This window comes from Idiotropiscis lumnitzeri, chromosome 17, assembly GCF_059441095.1.
Source record: "Idiotropiscis lumnitzeri isolate Australia: NSW breed Sydney's pygmy pipehorse chromosome 17, RoL_Ilum_1.0, whole genome shotgun sequence".
Lineage (NCBI taxonomy): Eukaryota > Metazoa > Chordata > Actinopteri > Syngnathiformes > Syngnathidae > Idiotropiscis > Idiotropiscis lumnitzeri.
The window spans coordinates 6822736-6841408 of NC_142407.1; the positions used below are offsets into that span (position 1 = coordinate 6822736).

The 18673-nt window shown below is 39.7% G+C and overlaps 2 protein-coding genes across 3 annotated transcripts in view; one reads left to right on the top strand and one right to left on the bottom strand.

The window, feature by feature from the left end:
* Window positions 1-626: 626 nt before the first annotated feature.
* On the top strand, window positions 627-8477 carry hpda (4-hydroxyphenylpyruvate dioxygenase a). The gene is made up of 13 exons (XM_088280367.1): window positions 627-692; window positions 792-818; window positions 963-1025; window positions 1921-2152; window positions 2240-2322; window positions 4170-4259; window positions 4335-4441; window positions 5138-5215; window positions 6172-6334; window positions 6422-6493; window positions 6619-6741; window positions 6825-6941; window positions 8074-8477. The coding sequence occupies exons 1-13, from the start codon at window positions 690-692 to the stop codon at window positions 8185-8187; spliced, it is 1272 nt and encodes a 423-aa protein (XP_088136493.1). The 5' UTR covers window positions 627-689; the 3' UTR covers window positions 8188-8477.
* A 2435-nt stretch (window positions 8478-10912) lies between these two features.
* rnf43 (ring finger protein 43) overlaps window positions 10913-18673 on the bottom strand; it is a 94084-nt gene continuing 86323 nt past the window's right edge. Inside the window, exons 3-9 of one of the 2 annotated variants that reach the window (XM_088280391.1) lie at window positions 18151-18225; window positions 17913-18047; window positions 17442-17543; window positions 16978-17148; window positions 16149-16251; window positions 13930-15393; window positions 10913-13618 (exon numbers count right to left, since the gene is read on the bottom strand). In XM_088280391.1, the coding sequence (XP_088136517.1) occupies window positions 13593-13618; window positions 13930-15393; window positions 16149-16251; window positions 16978-17148; window positions 17442-17543; window positions 17913-18047; window positions 18151-18225 (2076 nt within the window). In that variant the 3' untranslated portion in view covers window positions 10913-13592. Of the gene's footprint in view, window positions 13619-13897; window positions 15394-16148; window positions 16252-16977; window positions 17149-17441; window positions 17544-17912; window positions 18048-18150; window positions 18226-18673 lie in introns of those variants that run through there. The other variant, XM_088280390.1, reaches the window with a different exon arrangement.

The following is an 18673-nucleotide window of genomic DNA, read 5'->3' on the forward strand; positions in this document are numbered from 1 at the left end:
CAATACAACTTTATTTAAGCATGATTGGAAGTTGGGTCTCCGCTCGCTGTGGACTGCTATCCATCACAGCGAGCCGGCAGCAGGTCGATACTCTGAGCAGAGTGAAAAGAGGAGATGGACTGAAGTTGAGAAGCATTACACGAGAAGCAACTTGCTGTATTTTATATTTGAGGGGGCAAGCAAAACATTAAGATGGTAAGAGGCGGAGTGGAGAAGACTGACATGAGATAAAATATGTGAAATATAATATATTTGGGAGAGATTTAGTTTTGGAGGGAATCGCAAGATATATTTGAGGGGGCCAGGCCCCCTCTTGCCCATGCCGAGACGCGGCCCTGCAGATGACCAGTCCTGGATGTGCCCTGCCTCTTACTCAAAACTCAGATAGGATAGCATCCAGTGCACGCACACACCTTTGTATAATTTCATTCAGCTTTCATTATATGAATTGAAAAGCTGTTGTCAGATTTATGACAAATGTTCTGTGACCACATTGTGGATGCAAGACAGATGAGTGCAGTTGAACTTGTTCCATGTGAGTGACTCGAAGAGGAGGTGGACACTGGACAGGTGGGTGTAGATACCCGTTGACCAATCACAGCTTGCCATCAGGTCATTACATATCAGCGGCAGAGACACGAACGGTGATTTTGATGTTACTCGCGTTGAACTGAGGCTCCAATCGCAGCATGGTAAGATTATCTTAATCAATTAACATGGTGACAGAAACTGTAAATGATAATATACGCTATGTGGATTTTGATGTCATAATCAATATTGTTTCTTTTTAGACAAGCTACACCGATAAAGGAGAGAAGGTAAGTCATAGTGTAGTGTTATATTTGAAGGCCCGATGGTGCATTTGAGAATAAATCATTTACTTTGAAGAAACAATAGAGACAAAATGTAGTAGCCATTGCTGTCTGTGAAATATGTAAAAAGAAAAACACACTCTTTTCTAGCATGAAAGGGGAAAATTTGTCAGGTTTCATCACATCACCTTCTGGGTCGGCAATGCCAAACAGGTCAGTATGCAAACACAGACATACCACAAAACAATTTGTTGGCATATGTAACAGTCTGTAGTGAGTGATGTTTTGGGATTATGTAAAACGATACCCCAATAATTTAGTAGTAGTCGATAGTAGAAAAGCCATTTCATTTCTCCCAAAAGAAGTAGGGCTGAGATTAAACAAATGTAATCCTAATCTCTTTAATAAATACCAGCACATTTTTAGATGCTGAATTGATAAAAAGAATATTATATATATATATATATATATATATATATATATATATATATATATATATATATATATCACAAGAAATTCCATGATTAATCGTGATTAATCACATTTTTCAAGTGCTATTTTTTGCGAAGCTGATAACAGATATTTACTTGAATAATATCTTGGAATTGATGCAAAATCACCAAATATGAAGTATATTTAATTCACAGACTGTTCTGATAGCTTTCTTGGATTCTTGAATACGATCTAAATGGAGACATATTTGCAGACATTTATTTTCGAACCATTTCTTAAAACTGCCCACAAACGCCACACTCCAGCAGTGTTGGTTTGCAAGGCCCAGTGGTAATTTAAACACAGTGTTTTGTTCTGGCACGTGCTAAAGACATCTATTATGTCACAATATTTGCAAAGTATGCAAATTATTTTTGAAGTAAATCAAACTGAGTTTACTGTGTTAAAATATTTAACTGAGTTAAAATTTTTTGGATTAATCACCTGAGTTAATGCTTTAATTTTGACAGCCCTAGTATATATATATATATATATATATATATATATATATATATATATATATATATATTATTTTTATTATATTATATATTATATTGTATTTTATTATTATATTATAACCTTGAAAGAAAATCCATTTTTTTCTTCCTGTCGACAGGCAGCCTCCTTCTACTGTGACAAGATGGGCTTTGAACCTCTAGCCTACAAGGGATTGGAGACTGGCAGTCGAGAGGTCGTCTCACATGCCATCAAGCAAGATAAGGTACAGCGCCTTGAACATCCTGAAATCCCAGTTTCGATCTGCATGTCCATCCTCAATTTAGACTCTGCTCTATACTCCAAACAGATCGTATTCGTATTTGATTCTGCACTCAATCCCGGAAATGAAGGCAAGAAGCTCGTGAGGGCATATGAGAAAACAGTATATAAAATATGTCATGTTTCCGTAATATCAACATGCTGGCATGTCCTGTTAGAAATGGGAGAGCACTTGATGAAGCACGGAGATGGAGCCAAAGACATCGCGTTCCAAGTGGAGGACTGTGACTTCTTAATCAAGGTAAAATTGGGGGCATTTGGATTGTTTAAAATACATTGCATGCCAGAAAGCCAAAAGACTTTTTTTTTTAAACTTCTCAGCTAACCAATTCCGTTAAAGGCTAAGGAAGCTTGTTGACTTTGAATCAAATTCAATTGTTTGTCACATTACAACTTTTGATTTAACATTTAAAACGATCATACAAGTGTAAAAAGAAGATAACAACTGTTTAATAAAGCAAAAATATTCAGTGATGACATCACAGAAAAAAAAACAAAAGAAAAAGCAGAACGTATTATTCTTTCCTGTCCATACGGAGCTGTTGTTTCATAAGATTTGATGAGGGTCTTTTGAACTTTTTCGGACTTTGAAACTTTCACTGTAATTGCACAATAGTTGTGGTATATGTAAACATGTACTGTACTACGAACCACAAGTTTACACAGACTTAAATGTAAATATCCAGTGAGGTCAGAAGCGATAAGGATGCTGCTTTTAAGGAAACACTAAGAACAGTGCTTTAAAATTGCACGACACGTGTGTTCAATCATCATTTACAATATCATAAGTCCAAAACATCGAGTTCACCTTCATATGAAGTCTTTTTTTCCTCACATGACCACTTACCACGAGAGTGTGGTGAAATGGATAAACATGAAAGCGTTGAAGTCTGGGCACTCGTTTGAACTTGCTATCTAAGCAGAAGGTCAAAGCAGAAGTTTGAACAAACAAATAAAGATCCGGACTGGTCACATAAATGTACAACTTTCAAATACAGTGGAATCTCCAAACAAACCCAAAAGTCAGCTCTACTTAGTGTTAACGTGATAGCAATGGAACGAGACTCACAAAGATACAAAAGTTATCGTCCTACCGACCCTGAAACTCACCCAATCTACCCCTCCCGTTGAAGCAATGACTTGGCTTAGTCTGAACACATTCAACAAAACAGAGTTCGTACATAGCGGAATAGTTTGGCAAGGTCGAATTTATTTCCTGTTTATCTCATTTAGGGGAAAAAAAACTCAATATATATACAAAAAAAAAACATCTATGGGAAATTTGGCATGTTCAAATAACGTCAGACTGCAAAAAAGGTACTGGGTTTAAATCTCTTCTCTGACTGTGAGGCAGATGTGCTAGCCACATATTTCTGGTTCAAAGATTATCATGACACCTGGCAATTGGCGTCACAAAAATTGGTTATTTGTCCCGCTTCAATTTTCGCACCGCATGCATCCTTCCTTGAAAAGGTGATTTCATTTTATTACACAGAAGTTAACTGTTTTGCTTAAATGAGAGCTCACTAGAAGTTAACCAGCGCCTTAGTGGAGGTTCCACTGCACTTAGGAAGTGTTTTCTAAACAGTTCACCAAGAACTGATGAGAGGCCCTCAGAAATGTTGCAGGAAATATTCCAATATCAATTTGTGAATTTTGCTTTTTTTTTTAAATTACAAATAATTTATCATCACTCATCTACCCGCTGCAGTGATGTGTAATAATAGTCACGTCAATTAAATGCTTCTCCACTAGAGGGCAGTGCGTGCAATTAAGTTGGGTATCCAACTGTTCCCATTCATACAACAGGATACAAGTAACGTGTGTTCAAATAACAGGCCCGAATTTCACACTGAGAAAGTATATTGAGACAGTATCATCATTACATCTAAATACCATACACACCTTTTGTGACATTTTTGTTTTGTGGTGTGCTGCGAGATTTTTTTTAATGCATCATGTTTGCCTTAGCATTGTGTTGGCGACTTGACAAGTTAGGAAGTCTCCAACCACTGGAGGGCACCCAGACGCCTTGTAGAGTGGCAGACTCAAACTGATAAGTGTTGCATGCTTTCCACTCACTGTCAGACGGCCAAGCAGCGGGGAGCTGTCATCGTGAAGGATCCCTGGGTTGAGGAGGACATCCACGGGAGGGTCAAGTATGCTGTGGTGCAGACGGTGCGTAAACACTCGCACACACTGAAATGGTATTTAGAATTGAAATAATTGACAATTTTCGTGTCCTGTCTGCAGTATGGAGATACGACGCATACATTTATTGAGTACCTGGGGCCCTACAAAGGCCTTTTCCTGCCTGGCTACAAAGAACCCATGTTCAGAGATCCACTCTTAGCCAAACTGTGAGTGTCTTTTAACTCATTCACTATTAGCTGAGTTAAAAAATGTATCTTTGACGTCTTTAGCCGTCAATGGGAGTAAATGAGTTAATACTTAAAAATATTTGATTGCGAGTGTGAATGGTTGTTTATCTATATGTGCCCTGGGTAGTGACGAGTAGGGGTTGCGCAACTACAGTTTTTTTTTTTTTTTATACAAAATCAGTCGAGTCAACAAGTCGCTGATGACATCATAGCTATGTTTTCAATACAATACCATACTTTTTAAAAATACAGGAGGAGCGAATGTTTTTCTACAGTCATTTATTCTTTATTTGGCAGCGAGTTCTGCATTACTGCAGCCTCTTCCTGTTTTTGTTTGTTTCTGGGGGTTTCTCTCAGTTTTTCTCTTCAGGCGGTGAAACGCATGCTCTATTGGGTTCAAGTCTGGTCATTGACATAGCCAGTCTAAGACCTGATGAAGTCCTTTGTTATACTCACAGTGTGTTTTGGGTCATTGTCTTGTTGCATGATGAAGCTTCTGCCAATAAATCTGGTTACATTTTTCTGTAAAGTGCAACTTTTCTCACAGTGACACCTTCCGTGAAGCATGTCAACTCTCTTGGTAGTTCTGCTACCCCTGGGATGTACAGATGTTTGTGTCTCATGTGTAAAAGTAGCTCTGCAATGGGTTTACATTTTTTCTTTCTTTCTCTGCAGCCCACAAGTAGGTTTGCGCTTCATCGATCACGTAGTGGGAAACCAGCCCGATGACCAAATGGTGCCGATATCAGATTGGTAAGCCTCGTGCTTGACAGCACGTCCACACACAGGTGACACAGCATGTTCAAAGGACATTTAAATATTTTGAAGATGGCCAATCCAACGCTGGTGCATGTGATTAGATAAGATATAACAGTGATTTCATATGGTCACTATCTTCAGTTTGTTTATTTGAATCACACGTACAGTATAAGTCAATAAAAGTAGCTTTATGCATTATACAGAAGCACTACTAAGTGTTTTCCTCCCTCCTCCCTTTTTTCTTCCTGCAGCCAGCAATGATACCACATGAAAATGAATTGTGATTTCACAAGAATTCACTCCAATGCCAAGTTTTCTAAGCCACCGTTTTAATTGTAATTACAATGCGCATGTAAAATAGGTGATTTTAATATGATACAATATCAACTCAATCTCATGTTGTTTAATAAAATAACCAAAAATCGTCAAAATTGTGAAACATTTTTCTTTTATCTTATTATGCAAAATAGCTAATTGTGCCAATTATTTAATAAATTGACACACCGTATATGTAATATTTTTTGTTGAACTAATATTTTCTTTTATTATTTACAATAAATCAATAAATCAAACGATTCTATAGAAGCAGCATATCCGCATTCGGTGTAAGATGGCACGTTAACTTCTGGTCAGTATGTAAATACAAAGTGACAACATGGGCAACCTGCGAAAACTCAAAACTGAGGCGGCCCTGAAAAAAAAAAAAAATGGGCGTCCGTCCTGTCCCAGGAATGAAATGCCCAGCTCTGAAAACCCACAAATTGAAACCCTAATCCTGTATTAGTGCGAACCCCTAAACTATGCTTCAAACAGTCTTTTAAGGGCTCTATAATCCGCAACTTGAAACACCTTTGGTGCTCGAAGGATCAAAATGAACCGAATTTTGCTTGTGTCCACTCGACGGCACCTTGAGTGTGAGACGTCTTGTTTTTCCACCCTCCACCTCGCAGGTATCAGAAGTGCTTGATGTTCCATCGGTTCTGGTCCATAGATGACAAACAGATACACACACAGTACAGTTCGCTCAGGTCCATCGTGGTGACCAATTATGAAGAAACCATAAAGATGCCCATCAATGAACCTGCATTGGGGAAAAAGAAGTCGCAAATACAGGTGGAATCTAAAACTAGCACCGTCTGCATACTGAATTTAACCACCGTAACAAGGTTTAATAGCGTCACTCTTCCGGTGTAAATGCAGGAATATGTGGACTACAACGGCGGAGCAGGCGTTCAGCACATTGCCCTCAACACATCAAACATCATTCAAGCTGTGAGTGTTTAATCATCATCAAAATTCCACTATACTGACACACCTTGACTTCCAAAATAGACAAGTCAAGACGTGTTTTACTGCTCCCCCATCTCCCGCTTTAATTTTTGCAATCTCACCAAAAGATTGTGAACCTGCGCGCCCGAGGGATGGAGTTCCTCGCAGCACCTGACACCTACTACGATACCCTAAGGGAGAAGCTCAAAATTGCCAAGATAAAAGTGAAGGAGGACCTCAACCGCTTGCAGGTGAGGAGATGCTGATTCCAACATTATTCGCTGTTTTTCTGCCATACTAATTTGAATAATATATTAATATATTTCCTTTCAAGGAACTGAAAATCTTGGTTGACTTTGATGACAAGGGCTACCTCCTCCAAATCTTCACCAAGCCAGTGCAGGATAGACCCACCCTCTTCTTGGAGGTCATCCAGAGGAACAACCACTTTGTAAGTTTAAAACCTCTTTACAAATATATTCACCCAATTCAAGTAAGTATGTGAGCATTAGCAACTCAGTAAAAAGTTTGCAAATTTCAAACGCCCTGTTTCTTTGTACATTAAATTAATGCATATATATGTATATTTATATATATATATAAATATATATATATACAGCATAATCTATGTAAGTCTGCTCACTTCCACAGTTCCTCTTTCTCATATAAAACAGCCACGGAGAGGTTAATCCTTTTGATACGTTGAAGTGGTCATAGTTGAGATGTCCATATGAATTTCGGTGCCAATTGATCACCGTTTTTGGACGTTATAAGCAATGCACGTACAATGTTTTCCAATGGAGAGTTTGTAATCGGTCCCTTTACTGACTCTGCAGTAACATGGGGCGAGCAGAGGGGGGCGAGGCCATATTCCTCATTAAAAGTCTGCATTTTTCAAGTCGTCATTTATTTCCTAAATTCTCCAAAATGAATGGATTAAAAAAAAAAAAACGATAACTAATTTTAGTTTCCTAATCAAAAACTGAGCTTGTTAATGAAAAATGGGCCATCTTGGATCTTGTCCTCCTTTAAATGGGAGTCAACTGTAAGGGATCAAATACTTATTTCCCACAATTGTAAAAACATTTTCAGAATTTTTTTATTTTAAACTTTGTACCAAAGTGACCACCCCTTTAATTCATTCACAAAAAGATTAAGTGTCGATTCCATTGTGAATATAAGTGGTCTAACGTAAACAATGCTAAACACCTGTAGCTTCTCAGCTTCAAAGTCATTAAAAAGAAGCTGAGCAGGCTGAACACCTGTTTATGGCTCCCACCCATATTGAGCACTCTGCAGCTTGTTAAAAGTTCAGTAAATCAATCACTGACTCAGAATCAAAGGCTCTCCGCATCACCGCAAGGGTTTGGCTCCTCATTTTGGGTTGCAACCCACCCCCGCCGCTTTCATTTCTTGTCAGGAATGTCTCCGGAGAGTCTCGCCAAGTCTGCAGATGAGGACACAATGTTAAAAAGCGACCGAGATGAGCTATGAAAATACTGACGTGTTCAATCTCCTCGTGAGACTATTCCAAATCAAAGTTATGTCAATGAATCATCTACATACATGTGCTTTCCATCCAGGGCTTTGGGGCAGGAAACTTCAAGTCCCTCTTTGAGGCCATCGAGCAGGACCAAGACGCCAGAGGCAACCTGACCGTGGTGACACCCAAAGGCCAGGCTCAGGCTTTCTACTGATTCTGTTTAGCGACACATCACAGAGGCAATCAACAACAACTTCCATAAAGCCATGTACGGAGTGCTGGCTGTCTCCAAGTGTTTGGTTTGACTGGATGGCTAAATATAAATAGTCAAAGGGAAAGACGTGAGAGGAAACAGATGATCATAACAGCACCGGAGATCATCATTTTTCCAATAGGTGTAGTGCATCCCGCAATTATACAGTACATGCATCTATTGGATTTCAGTCCTTATTTACATAAATGATGTGAGTGAATTAGCCGTGAATAAAAAGAACCCCTGCAGTATGTTTGTTTTTTCCTCAAGAGATTAAGCACAATCAAGCAATGACGCCAATATTTAATCTTCCCGGTGATGATTCAACTCCTTTACGTAAGTAACATTTAAAAAGTGAGAATGAAATGTATCAAAGTAAAAATGCTTTTTTTTTTTTTTTTTCATCATATCTGTTTTAAAAATTTGGCATTACGGATATTCTTCACAGAAGTTTTCATCTTTTATAAATTTGCATGGTAGAGTGTACTGAGATGGAAATTGTTACATAATTTCTTCTGATAACAAATTAGGAAAATAAATAAATAAAAATACACCATACAATGTGTTTTGAAAACCAGAAGCAGATGGTGACTAGAAGAAGACCACCACATTGGTCGTGAATCATATTTGTAGATGACATAATTCATACTCCCTGGTTCACAATCTCTCCATGTCACGTCTTGTTATGCTGCAAAATTGGATTTATATTTTCGGGTCATGCCAGATGCGATCTCAAAGTGTTCCAGGTAAATGTGAACAAGACAGCTTATCCAAATAGTTTTTGTTTTGTTCATTAAAACATAATTTGACCTCCAGCAATCTACGTTCATAATTTCCTTTCTATGTATGAATAAAAAAAATATATATTTCTTATGCGTTTTATACATTCACTCACTCGGGTCGCCTATCCCAGCTGTCTTCGGGCAGTAGGCAGAATACACCTTGGACTGGACTGGACTGGAATCGCAGGGCACACATAGACCATCTGTGCTCACACTCACACCTCGTGACAATTTAGGGTGTTCAATCAATGTGGGAGGAAACCGGAGTACCCGCAGGAAACCCACCGTGCCACCAGGGATTCATGTAGCGACAAAGAGCCGTATCTCGTTGCAGTCAGTACAAATCATGTGTTACGTGAAATTGTGAAATAACTCATTTAATAAAAACTAAACATAGGAACATATATTAAGAAAACACAGATATGTTTCGCAATGTACAGTGGGGCGTAAACGTAGGTCTGGAAAAGAAATATGCAAGTGGCATACGTGACCTAATGGGCGGTGATGGGGAAAATGAAGCTTCAAATTTGCTTCCTGAACCAGTTGTTTTATTTTTGGGTCCTCCAGATGGCACTGTTGGTTTTAATAAAGGGCTTGAAAAATGGCAAGTCAGTGTGCTTTCAGCCCAATGTTGAACAGAGAGTGGCATCTACTGGAGTCCAAAAATACTACCACTGGCTCATGAAGCAGATTTGAAGCTTCGTTCACCCATCATTTCTTATGGGTCCTGTGGGGTACACCCTGAACTGGACAACAGCCAGTCACCAGGCATATTTACACAAATAGACATTTACACAATCGAGTATACTAATAATTATTTAACATTTGATGAATATTTATGGAATATGGAAGGAGGTTGCAAGGATGCACAAACCCACCTGTCACAATTTGGGACCTCTCAGCTGTGAGGAAAACATGTTAATGCCTTAATCTTAATGCTTTTATTATTTTCTAGCACTACCTTCGAACCATTAGAAGGATAAAAGTGCAATACTTGCTATTTTAATGACAATATCAACAGTAGAGTATGACGTTTTGTGTTTCTTTTGTAGATGAGGTCCAAGTGCACTTAATAACAGCATGGTCAGGGTCAAAAATCATTTGCTGAAACGTTTCATTGTCAAATTTGTGGCTTTAAGCATAATATATAGACTAGGATGTGATCTGTCATGCAAGAAAATAGAGCCATAAGATTTATTTCAAAATAATTTATTTGTATATAATTGGAATGAAGGCAGGTTGATACATTTGTGATGGCACTGGTTAGTTTCCATACAGAAAAAAAAAATAATTGGCCTATACAGAAACCACCCTTTCAAACCTGGACAAAATGGATAAATATATTAGTAAATAAATATATTAGTGACATGTCACTATATTGAAATGTTCTATTATATATATATTTATATATATATAAAATACAACACTATTTGTTTCTGTTGTACTCTTTTTGTACACAAGTATCTAAAATATACTGACAGATCCCTTGGGGTTTTGGAGGGATTTTTTTTTTTTTTTTTTTAGAAAAGGCAGTGTAAGCTTAAAATTCTTGCAAAACAGAATTGTTTGAAATTGCATGAGATTTGTGTGCTCTGCCTTTTGGGCTTGTTTCAAATACTTTTTTTTTTTAAATGTATGTACGAAGTATTGTTTTTCTGGATTCTGTTTACATGTGCTTTCACCCAAAGTGCTGGTTTTGATTCAGTCATGTCCATGGCAGAGAAATCGACCACAGACAATAGAAAGAAGGAACACCCGGATTCTTTAGCTAGGGGATATTAGTGTAGGCATATTCAAAGGTACAGGATTTCTGCATGATTGTCCTTTTGAGTCCAGATGATTGCAACTTTCATTTCATTTCAATTGAAGTTATGGGGAGGTATGAGTTTAAAAAAAAAAAAAAAAAAAAAAAAAAAAAAAGGAAACGTTCTATAGAGGTACTGTTTTCAAGATTTGTCCTCCTTGGTTGGCCACATAGAGCATAGAACATCTGCAATGTGTCTTGTGTAAAGAATATGCATAAGGCACATCCAGCATGAGGCTCTGCTAAGTGCTACGAGTTACATTGCAATGCCCACGAGCTTTCATGGCTATTGGGACTAAAGTGTATCTGCAGTCGAACTGCCCTTTGTCAAAGAAAAGTAAGGCAAGTAGGATCCAAGAACAGCACAAAATTGTCTTCTTTGTGTCAGTTGATAACACACGTTTTACAGTTTCAAATTATTCTGATGGAAAATGTCTACTAAGGAGTATTAAGGGCCACACTGAAAAGTAACATTTTGCGATGTTGAGGAACTCAAGTTGCAGTATTATGGGAAAAAACATCAAAATGTTATGTATATCTAATTAATTGCAGTTCAAACTCTGTCCAAAAGATATTTGATATTTTTATTTATATATTTTATACCTACATACATACAACAAATGCATGCTTTGCGTTGAGATGGTAATTTAAAGGATAGCTGTGGTGGAACTGGAATCCCAATTAATTTAGCGACCTATTATTGTGTAGATCTCAAAAATTAGTACTCTGTGGTGCAAAATAAGCAAAAGGTCGACTGTACACCGAAACACTTATTTTGGGTCTTTCCCAACCCTGCATTTTGCTTTAGCAATTAGCATGCTAAGCGACCCCTTGGTGAAAACACTTGTTAGTGCATCACGCAGCTCGTTGCTGCTGTTGTGCACAGACTTGCGTATAATACAAATAAAGACGTGACACTTTTTTTTTTTCCCAACTAGTTCTGCACTGGTTTGTGTGACCTGTAATATGCCGCTGATTGGAGAGGGTGGTGGGAGCATTTAAAAAAAACAAAAAAAAAAACAGTTCTGACGATCTCAAAAATCACATTTTCTGAGATCACTGAGTGGGATTATGGGATGTATGGGCCGGTCATTCTGCGCATGCGTTAAATGCATCAAATATTTTGACTGGATTAATTTAAAAAATTAATTATGTGGTAATTTCGACAGCCCTGGATAATATTACAGGAGAAAACTATTTTTCACAAGCTGAAGAGCTTGCTGTCTATCTCCTGAAGCATGCCATTTATTCATCGGCAAACACAAATCTGGTGGATGATCCTCTCAGAAGTAACTTCACACAGGCTACATGTGACAAAACAGTGACACATTCATTGTGTGAAGAACTTAAGCAAAATTGCAATCATACCGTCAAAAAAATTAAATTCAAGATTGTTAAATCCCGACTTGATTCTCATTAAAATACTAATTTTGACTTTTAAACTTCATATTGATCATTTTTATCCTTTTTAAAACAACCTCATAATATTTGGACTTGGAGTCACTATTCTTTTCTTGGGAGATTTCTTTTCCCCCAATTGCACTTACACTTGACATTTTGAGGTCACTTAAAAATAGTCACCATCATTGTTGCGTCTTTGTTATGCTGCCAATGTAGGAACATGACCGAAGACCCACACCAAACCATCATACCCCCGATTATTTTTTTTTTCAGTGTGGCCCTAACTTTTTAACCAACTGTTATTATATTGAATTAGTTTCCAGTGTTTGGCAATTACTGAGACATGTGGCACTTCTGAGCTACGGCACCATGCAGAGGTAGACGCTAAAGTCTGCCTCTCGTGCAGGCTTTATTCCACTTGTATGAAGATGATTAAAAAGGCACTGGGTGTTTTCTAGGGTTACAATACAGAACAATTTTGAGCAGCTTCAGTTGCTGGAGAAGATTAGGGTAAAAAAAAAAAATATACATGAGCTGAGCAGAAAAGGCCAGAAAAGCTCATCGTCCCTCTGAAGCAAAGTGCCAACGAGATACTTGCTTGTCATGTGGCAACACTATTCAGTCATTTTTGAAAAATTATTAGAATATTGTACAAAAAAGAAAAAGAACGCACCAAAAAATTGCTGAATGGAGCTGCCATTATTGAAGTACTGTATTGAAAACAAGGCCCATGGAAGGCGCAGCAACCTCACTGAACTTTCCTTCCGCCAGATTAGCAACATGTTATCATTTTAGGTTGTGGGAGCTACTAGCATGTGATTAAAAAAAACAAAACAAAAAAAAAAAAACTACAGCAGTACCTTGAAAGAAAACCCTGTGTGTGAGGCAAGACAAATTCTGAGCTGAGGTAGGCTTAGAGAGAAGTTTGATCAGCTGAGGCTCGACTCAGCAAAGAGCAAGGTGAAGATCACGCAAGTGAATGAAGGTACCGAGGTGAACAAATCATGTTCTGAATCAGGTGTGGCATGCACACATTGAGTCTGACCTCATGAGTGTCAACAGCCATAACAAGAGCCCTTTTCCACACTTCAAACTCTTTGTGGTGTGTTCCCATCAACTTTGGATGGTCATGCGAAGCACTGAATGTGTGTTGCTTTTTTTTGGGGTGATTAAGCCCAGAATCTTGTCATCAAGCATTTGAAACAAAATTATATTAATGAGACATTCTGGAGAAGGATCGTGATGTAAACCTATAGGGATGTTGGAAAAGACTTTGCAAGCAGAATGACTGTATGTGGCAGCAGGCAAGTGTGCGAGCAACTAAGAGGATCATCCATTGTGGCTCCTTTATAGCAGCGTCATATTAGGGAAACAGGTTCTCACACACCGGACTCCTCTTCAGATCCTGCGGACAAATAAAATGAAAGTTTAATTTACCCACGTACTATAATAAGAAACAATCTCTCTCGTTCTCTCTCTCTCCCTCCCTCCCTCCGCCCCTCCCTCTCCCTCGGAATTGTGTAGTTGAACTATGCAGTTTAAATGCGGTGCTAAACTTGTCATTCTAATGCAAACTTGCAAAAAAAAAATTTTTTAAAAATTAAAATAAATTAAAAAAAATTATATATATTATAATAAAGCAGAATTAACCTTCACTAAGTTCAACGCTCAATAGGTGGTCATATTACAAAGCATCAAAAAACTGGCAACACCCACCCTGATTGTGGTACATTTTTGGGCAGTATAAACAAATGTCTGTGTTGCGGTCTGCAGCAAGGCCATGGTGGGACATGCAAGAAGGTCTCTCAATTGAGGTCTTGGTCCCCAAGAGATGAGGCTCAGACTTGGCCTCCTGCACCCGCTTTTGCCACACAACATGGGCTCCGGCACAGCAGGGCCAGTCGTCTATACCTCCCGAGTCCAGAATTAGAGGTACAGGAAGGAGGGCGGGATGCAGTTCAGGGGGAGAGCAGCAGAAACCCGAGCCTTGGCCAAAGTGGATGCGGACGCTCCGATCATCCTGAAGGTCCAAGCTCTGATGGAAGCGAACGGAGGGGTGGTCTCGCACACAGCTCCGTCCGAGAGCTGTGGGAGGGTGTCCCTGGTGGCAGCAGTGGGTTTGTAGATGTAAAGGCATCGAGGACACCAGGACAGAGGGCCCCGATGACGTGCTTGGGTCCTGATCCTGACATTCTGCCCCAGAACTGGGCAAATGTGTGCAGTCTGTTTTTTGGCACTGGCAGTGACTGGGCTTAGAAGGTACAACAGGTGAGTCTTTATCCAAGACGAGTGTAGGAGGGGCTGCGGCAGCGGTGGCCCCCTGTTCCTCATCTGAGCCTCTGCTTGGGCCCTGGCTGTGCTCTCCGTCCTCATAGTGGTGGTGTCTATGGCGGTGGTAGTGGATGTGGCTAAACACAGTTTGAGGTTGTTCCTCAGGGCAGCCAACTTTGTTCACCACGGAATCCAGAGACCTGGGCCGGGTCTGGGCTTCAACTTCCACAGAGCCCGGCCCAAAATACACAAATGGATCGTAGTCGCTACTCAGTGAACTGCGGAAAGTGGACCAGCTGCCGTAAACACCCTGCAAGGACACATCGGTACAGTTGAGAACGGAGTCGCTGGAGGAGCCGTGGCACGGCCCTGAGCTAGAGTCACTCGCTGGCCCGTCGGCTAAATATCCACTGCGGTCTGTGTGGTAGCTGCCGGCGGAGCAGCTGCCCTCGTCCAGGCGGCCATGGGACGCCACTCCACGGCTCTGCGGGGTGGCTGAGGCCATGTGGTGCACCCTGGAGTTGGAGGCACTGCGCTGAGCTGGACAAGATGAGCGGTAGTTGTGACAGGACCGGCGGGGGGTGTAGTGGTGAGTAGAAGTCCTGCAGTTACCGCCGGTCCTGTGAGTCCTCCTGGGACCCTCTGCTGGAAGGTGGTACCCACAGGGGGCACCCAGGGGCCTGCTGGTGAGCAAACGTAGCGTTTGGTTGTCCATGGGAGAAGAGGAATTATAGTGGCCAACAGAGGGATACGAGCCAGAGGGTCCACGCGGATAGAGCGGCCTCATAGAGAAAGGGATGTCATGTTGGGGGAACGGGTGGTTTCGTGGACTGCTGTAAGGTTGAGGGTGGAGGAAACGCTGCTCTGAACTGGACTGTAGTCTGTTCCTCTGGGCATGTCTCTCCACTCCTGTGGATTACAACCATAGTTACAACTCACGTAACACTAATTGAATTTATGCTCATTTCTTAAATTCCCAATAAACTGATGACTAAGGATAATAAATAATAACACATTATTTATTTATTTATTTTTTTACATGGAGAAAAAGAATGTGATTTGATGACCAATAAGAAGAGTACAATTCCAACAATGTTTTAAGCATCGACAGCCACTCACTGGCCACATCATTAGGTACATCTGCATAATCTAATGAGAACCAATACGAGTTAATCTAACAGTTGAGAGTTGTTAGACTGAGCTAAATCACATGTTTTACAGTAGAGATTCCTAGACACACAACCCCCCCAAAATAAGAATAAAATAAAAAGCACAAAACGTGGATTTACAAGTTAATTTTCAGTGTGCCGTTGCATATTTGTTGGGAATTACTGGTGTAATCAAAGCATAAATACATCCAAATATGACACGCTATTATAAATTAAAACCAATCAGCCAATGTTCTCTTGTGTTCACAAATGTGTGGATGCAGTTTGTCTTTGTGGTCTAAGTTAATTGAACTCTCTTTGGCAACCAGACTAAAAAAATGTAACCCTGCCTTCTTTTTTTCCATTGATAACAAACCTACTTTAACCTCCATGAACCAGGAAAAACCCTGCGCAGTAACCACCAATGCAACCATCAAACAAGTGCGAAACATCACTTAACTTTATTTTTTTATTCAGCTGTTGCATTAGATTGTGTGCAAATGGACTTCTACTCACCCATGATGTTGTGCATGCACAGAGGACAGGTGCGGTGCTGCAGCAGCCAAGGATCAACACAATCTTTATGAAATTCATGAGCGCAGGAGATGATCCTGAGATGCTTGGGCAAATATAGCAGAGGGATGGTTGTTAATAAGAACACATTATATCTAGGGCTGGGCAATTAATAAAAAAATGATCTTGATTTAGGCTTTTATTGATCTTAAAATCATTATAATCTAAGAAAAAAACGATTACTGTGCAGAACAGCATGTTCCCGACGTTGAGAAAGGACCCTGAAGGCACCATGTTAATTCCGCAGCAAGTGTGCGACATTATGTGATTCTGCCTTTCCTGAGCGTGCTGTCACTCCCTCTAGATAATTTAAACTGTTTAATGACACCCCAGTTGTAAAACTAAACATACAACAAAAATAATTACCTACTTTGTATATATTTAAACACAAAACAAACCAACAAAAAAAACATCGCCAGTACGAATGCTACAGTCAATGTGAAATTCAATTGACTAAAATTAAATTAGCATCAATTAGCAGTTATTTTCTTTCAATTAACAATTATTCACACACGTCATTCTGTTCTCGACCAAAAGAATTGAGTGTTCAAGAATGAAGCGTTCAATGTGAAATACTAATTGCATTTTCATTGTAGAATAAATACAACGTTTTGACATCAATAAATAATCATATTTAATTTAATTTAATTAACAATCAAATTATTTTAATTATTTATATTTAAATATTGAATTCATTTGAATTAATTGTTTATTTTTCCATCATCACCCAGCCCTAATTGCATCATAAGTACAGGCGCTCATTTCCTCTTACCTGTCCATCCTGGAATTCCTCCAGGCAGATAGCACATACTGGAGTGGAGTTGGAGCTGCTCGCTGAACCCCAGGCCCCACGGGGGCGCTGTGAGCCTGAGCACCCCTGAGAGATGTAGGTTTTGGTCTCCAATCGACTAATTGCCCGCATGGTCTGCTGATGCACTGAATCCTGCATGATCAAGTGTACAAGTTAGAAGGATTAAAGAAAGACTGATGAGCATTTATCTGATATCCTTCATATCCTGCTTAAGCGCTAGTAGCATGCAGATGTCAACTCGTGCACAGTTTGGCCTTACGAGTAGCATGTAGTCCTAGTATGCCAAAGTTGTCCTATTAGCGAGGACAAAGAGCAGACTAGTGCGTGGACTCTAAGTTGGATATCAGGAATATCAAATGAAAGCCCTTTCTCTAAAGGCTGGGCTGAGCGTCCAAGTTTGTAACGGCATTGCTGGTTTCACTTACCCAAGTTCTATTGGACTTGCACTTGTAGCGGAAGGCAAAGATAAGGATGATGGTCACAACAGCCAAGACAATGGTGAGCAGGATACCCACGTCATAATGTGGCTGAAAATGGAGTAAATATGTATTATCAAACGGCAATTAAAAAAACAAAAACAAACAAAAAAAAAAAACGAGAGAGTGCAGCAGTTGCCACGTGATGCCCATGCAAGTGTTTGTAATATTATAAGCCCCTTGGGTCACTTTTTCAGTCGGCAATAAATACATTCTCATGTACACAATTTCACACTAAAAGTCCATTTAGCACAGAGCTTAGAGAAGATTATTGGATCATGTGATTGAAATCGCAACTTTGCAATTCAAAAGTTATTCCCTGCAACAATTCACCCCCCCCCCCCCCCACTCCCCTCAGCTTCCAGCCAACAAATGAAAAGTCTTGCAGCTGTGTGTGTGCTTTAGTGAGCCAGTGTTTACCCATCTGGGCTGCTCCACCAAAATCTCAATCCGAACTTTAGCCTCCTCGTTCTTGTTGACCAGAGTCATCAACTCCTCCGCATCCTCAGCATCCACCAGCACGACCGGGCGGGGAAGGGAGTCTGTTTCTTTCAGCTGAATGACAGTTGGGCAAACAAGAACGATGCAGAAATATCAACAAACTAAGAATGATCTTTGTTTTGACATTAGGTACAGGGCCTGGCGCCTCCGCACTCACCTCGGCAGCTGCGTTGGCGTCATCGCTGACATCGAAAATAACCGCCTGAGCTCCCTTTTCCAGTGCCATGCGAGCCTGCAGGAGAAAAGACAGGATACGAGTTATACAAAAGTACAATATAAATAATTTGTGAATGTCATTAAGTTGATTTTTCAGCTACCTGTTCTTTGACAATTTTTCTGACAACTTTTTAATTTTACTTTATTTATTAAACACAGATATCTGGTCTTTGCACTCCTTTTTTTTTGTCAAAATAGATTGTTCCCCCCAATCCCAGAGGATGACAACGTGACAGAACAAATATGTAAATATAGAGATGAAAACTCAACCATGGTTTAGATATAAATTTAGGACTTATGAAACAAAACAAAACAAAAAGCCAGGGACGATGGCAACATTCAGAAAAGCAAGTCCCCATCAAGAGCCAAAACAAAGAGAAATTTGTTATGTTTCCTGGCGACTGCATTAGGTCTTAAAAACCACAAATTCTCAAATTCTGGTGTAAGGTGTATTTTTTGTTTTC

What these genes read in the sequence shown, in the direction of transcription:
- hpda (XM_088280367.1), top strand. An exon ending in AGTATGCTGTGGTGCAGACG is followed by an intron (nt 4,260 to 4,334) that starts GTGCGTAAACAC and finishes TCCTGTCTGCAG; the next exon opens with TATGGAGATACGACGCATAC. An exon ending in AGGACCTCAACCGCTTGCAG is followed by an intron (nt 6,742 to 6,824) that starts GTGAGGAGATGC and finishes TTTCCTTTCAAG; the next exon opens with GAACTGAAAATCTTGGTTGA.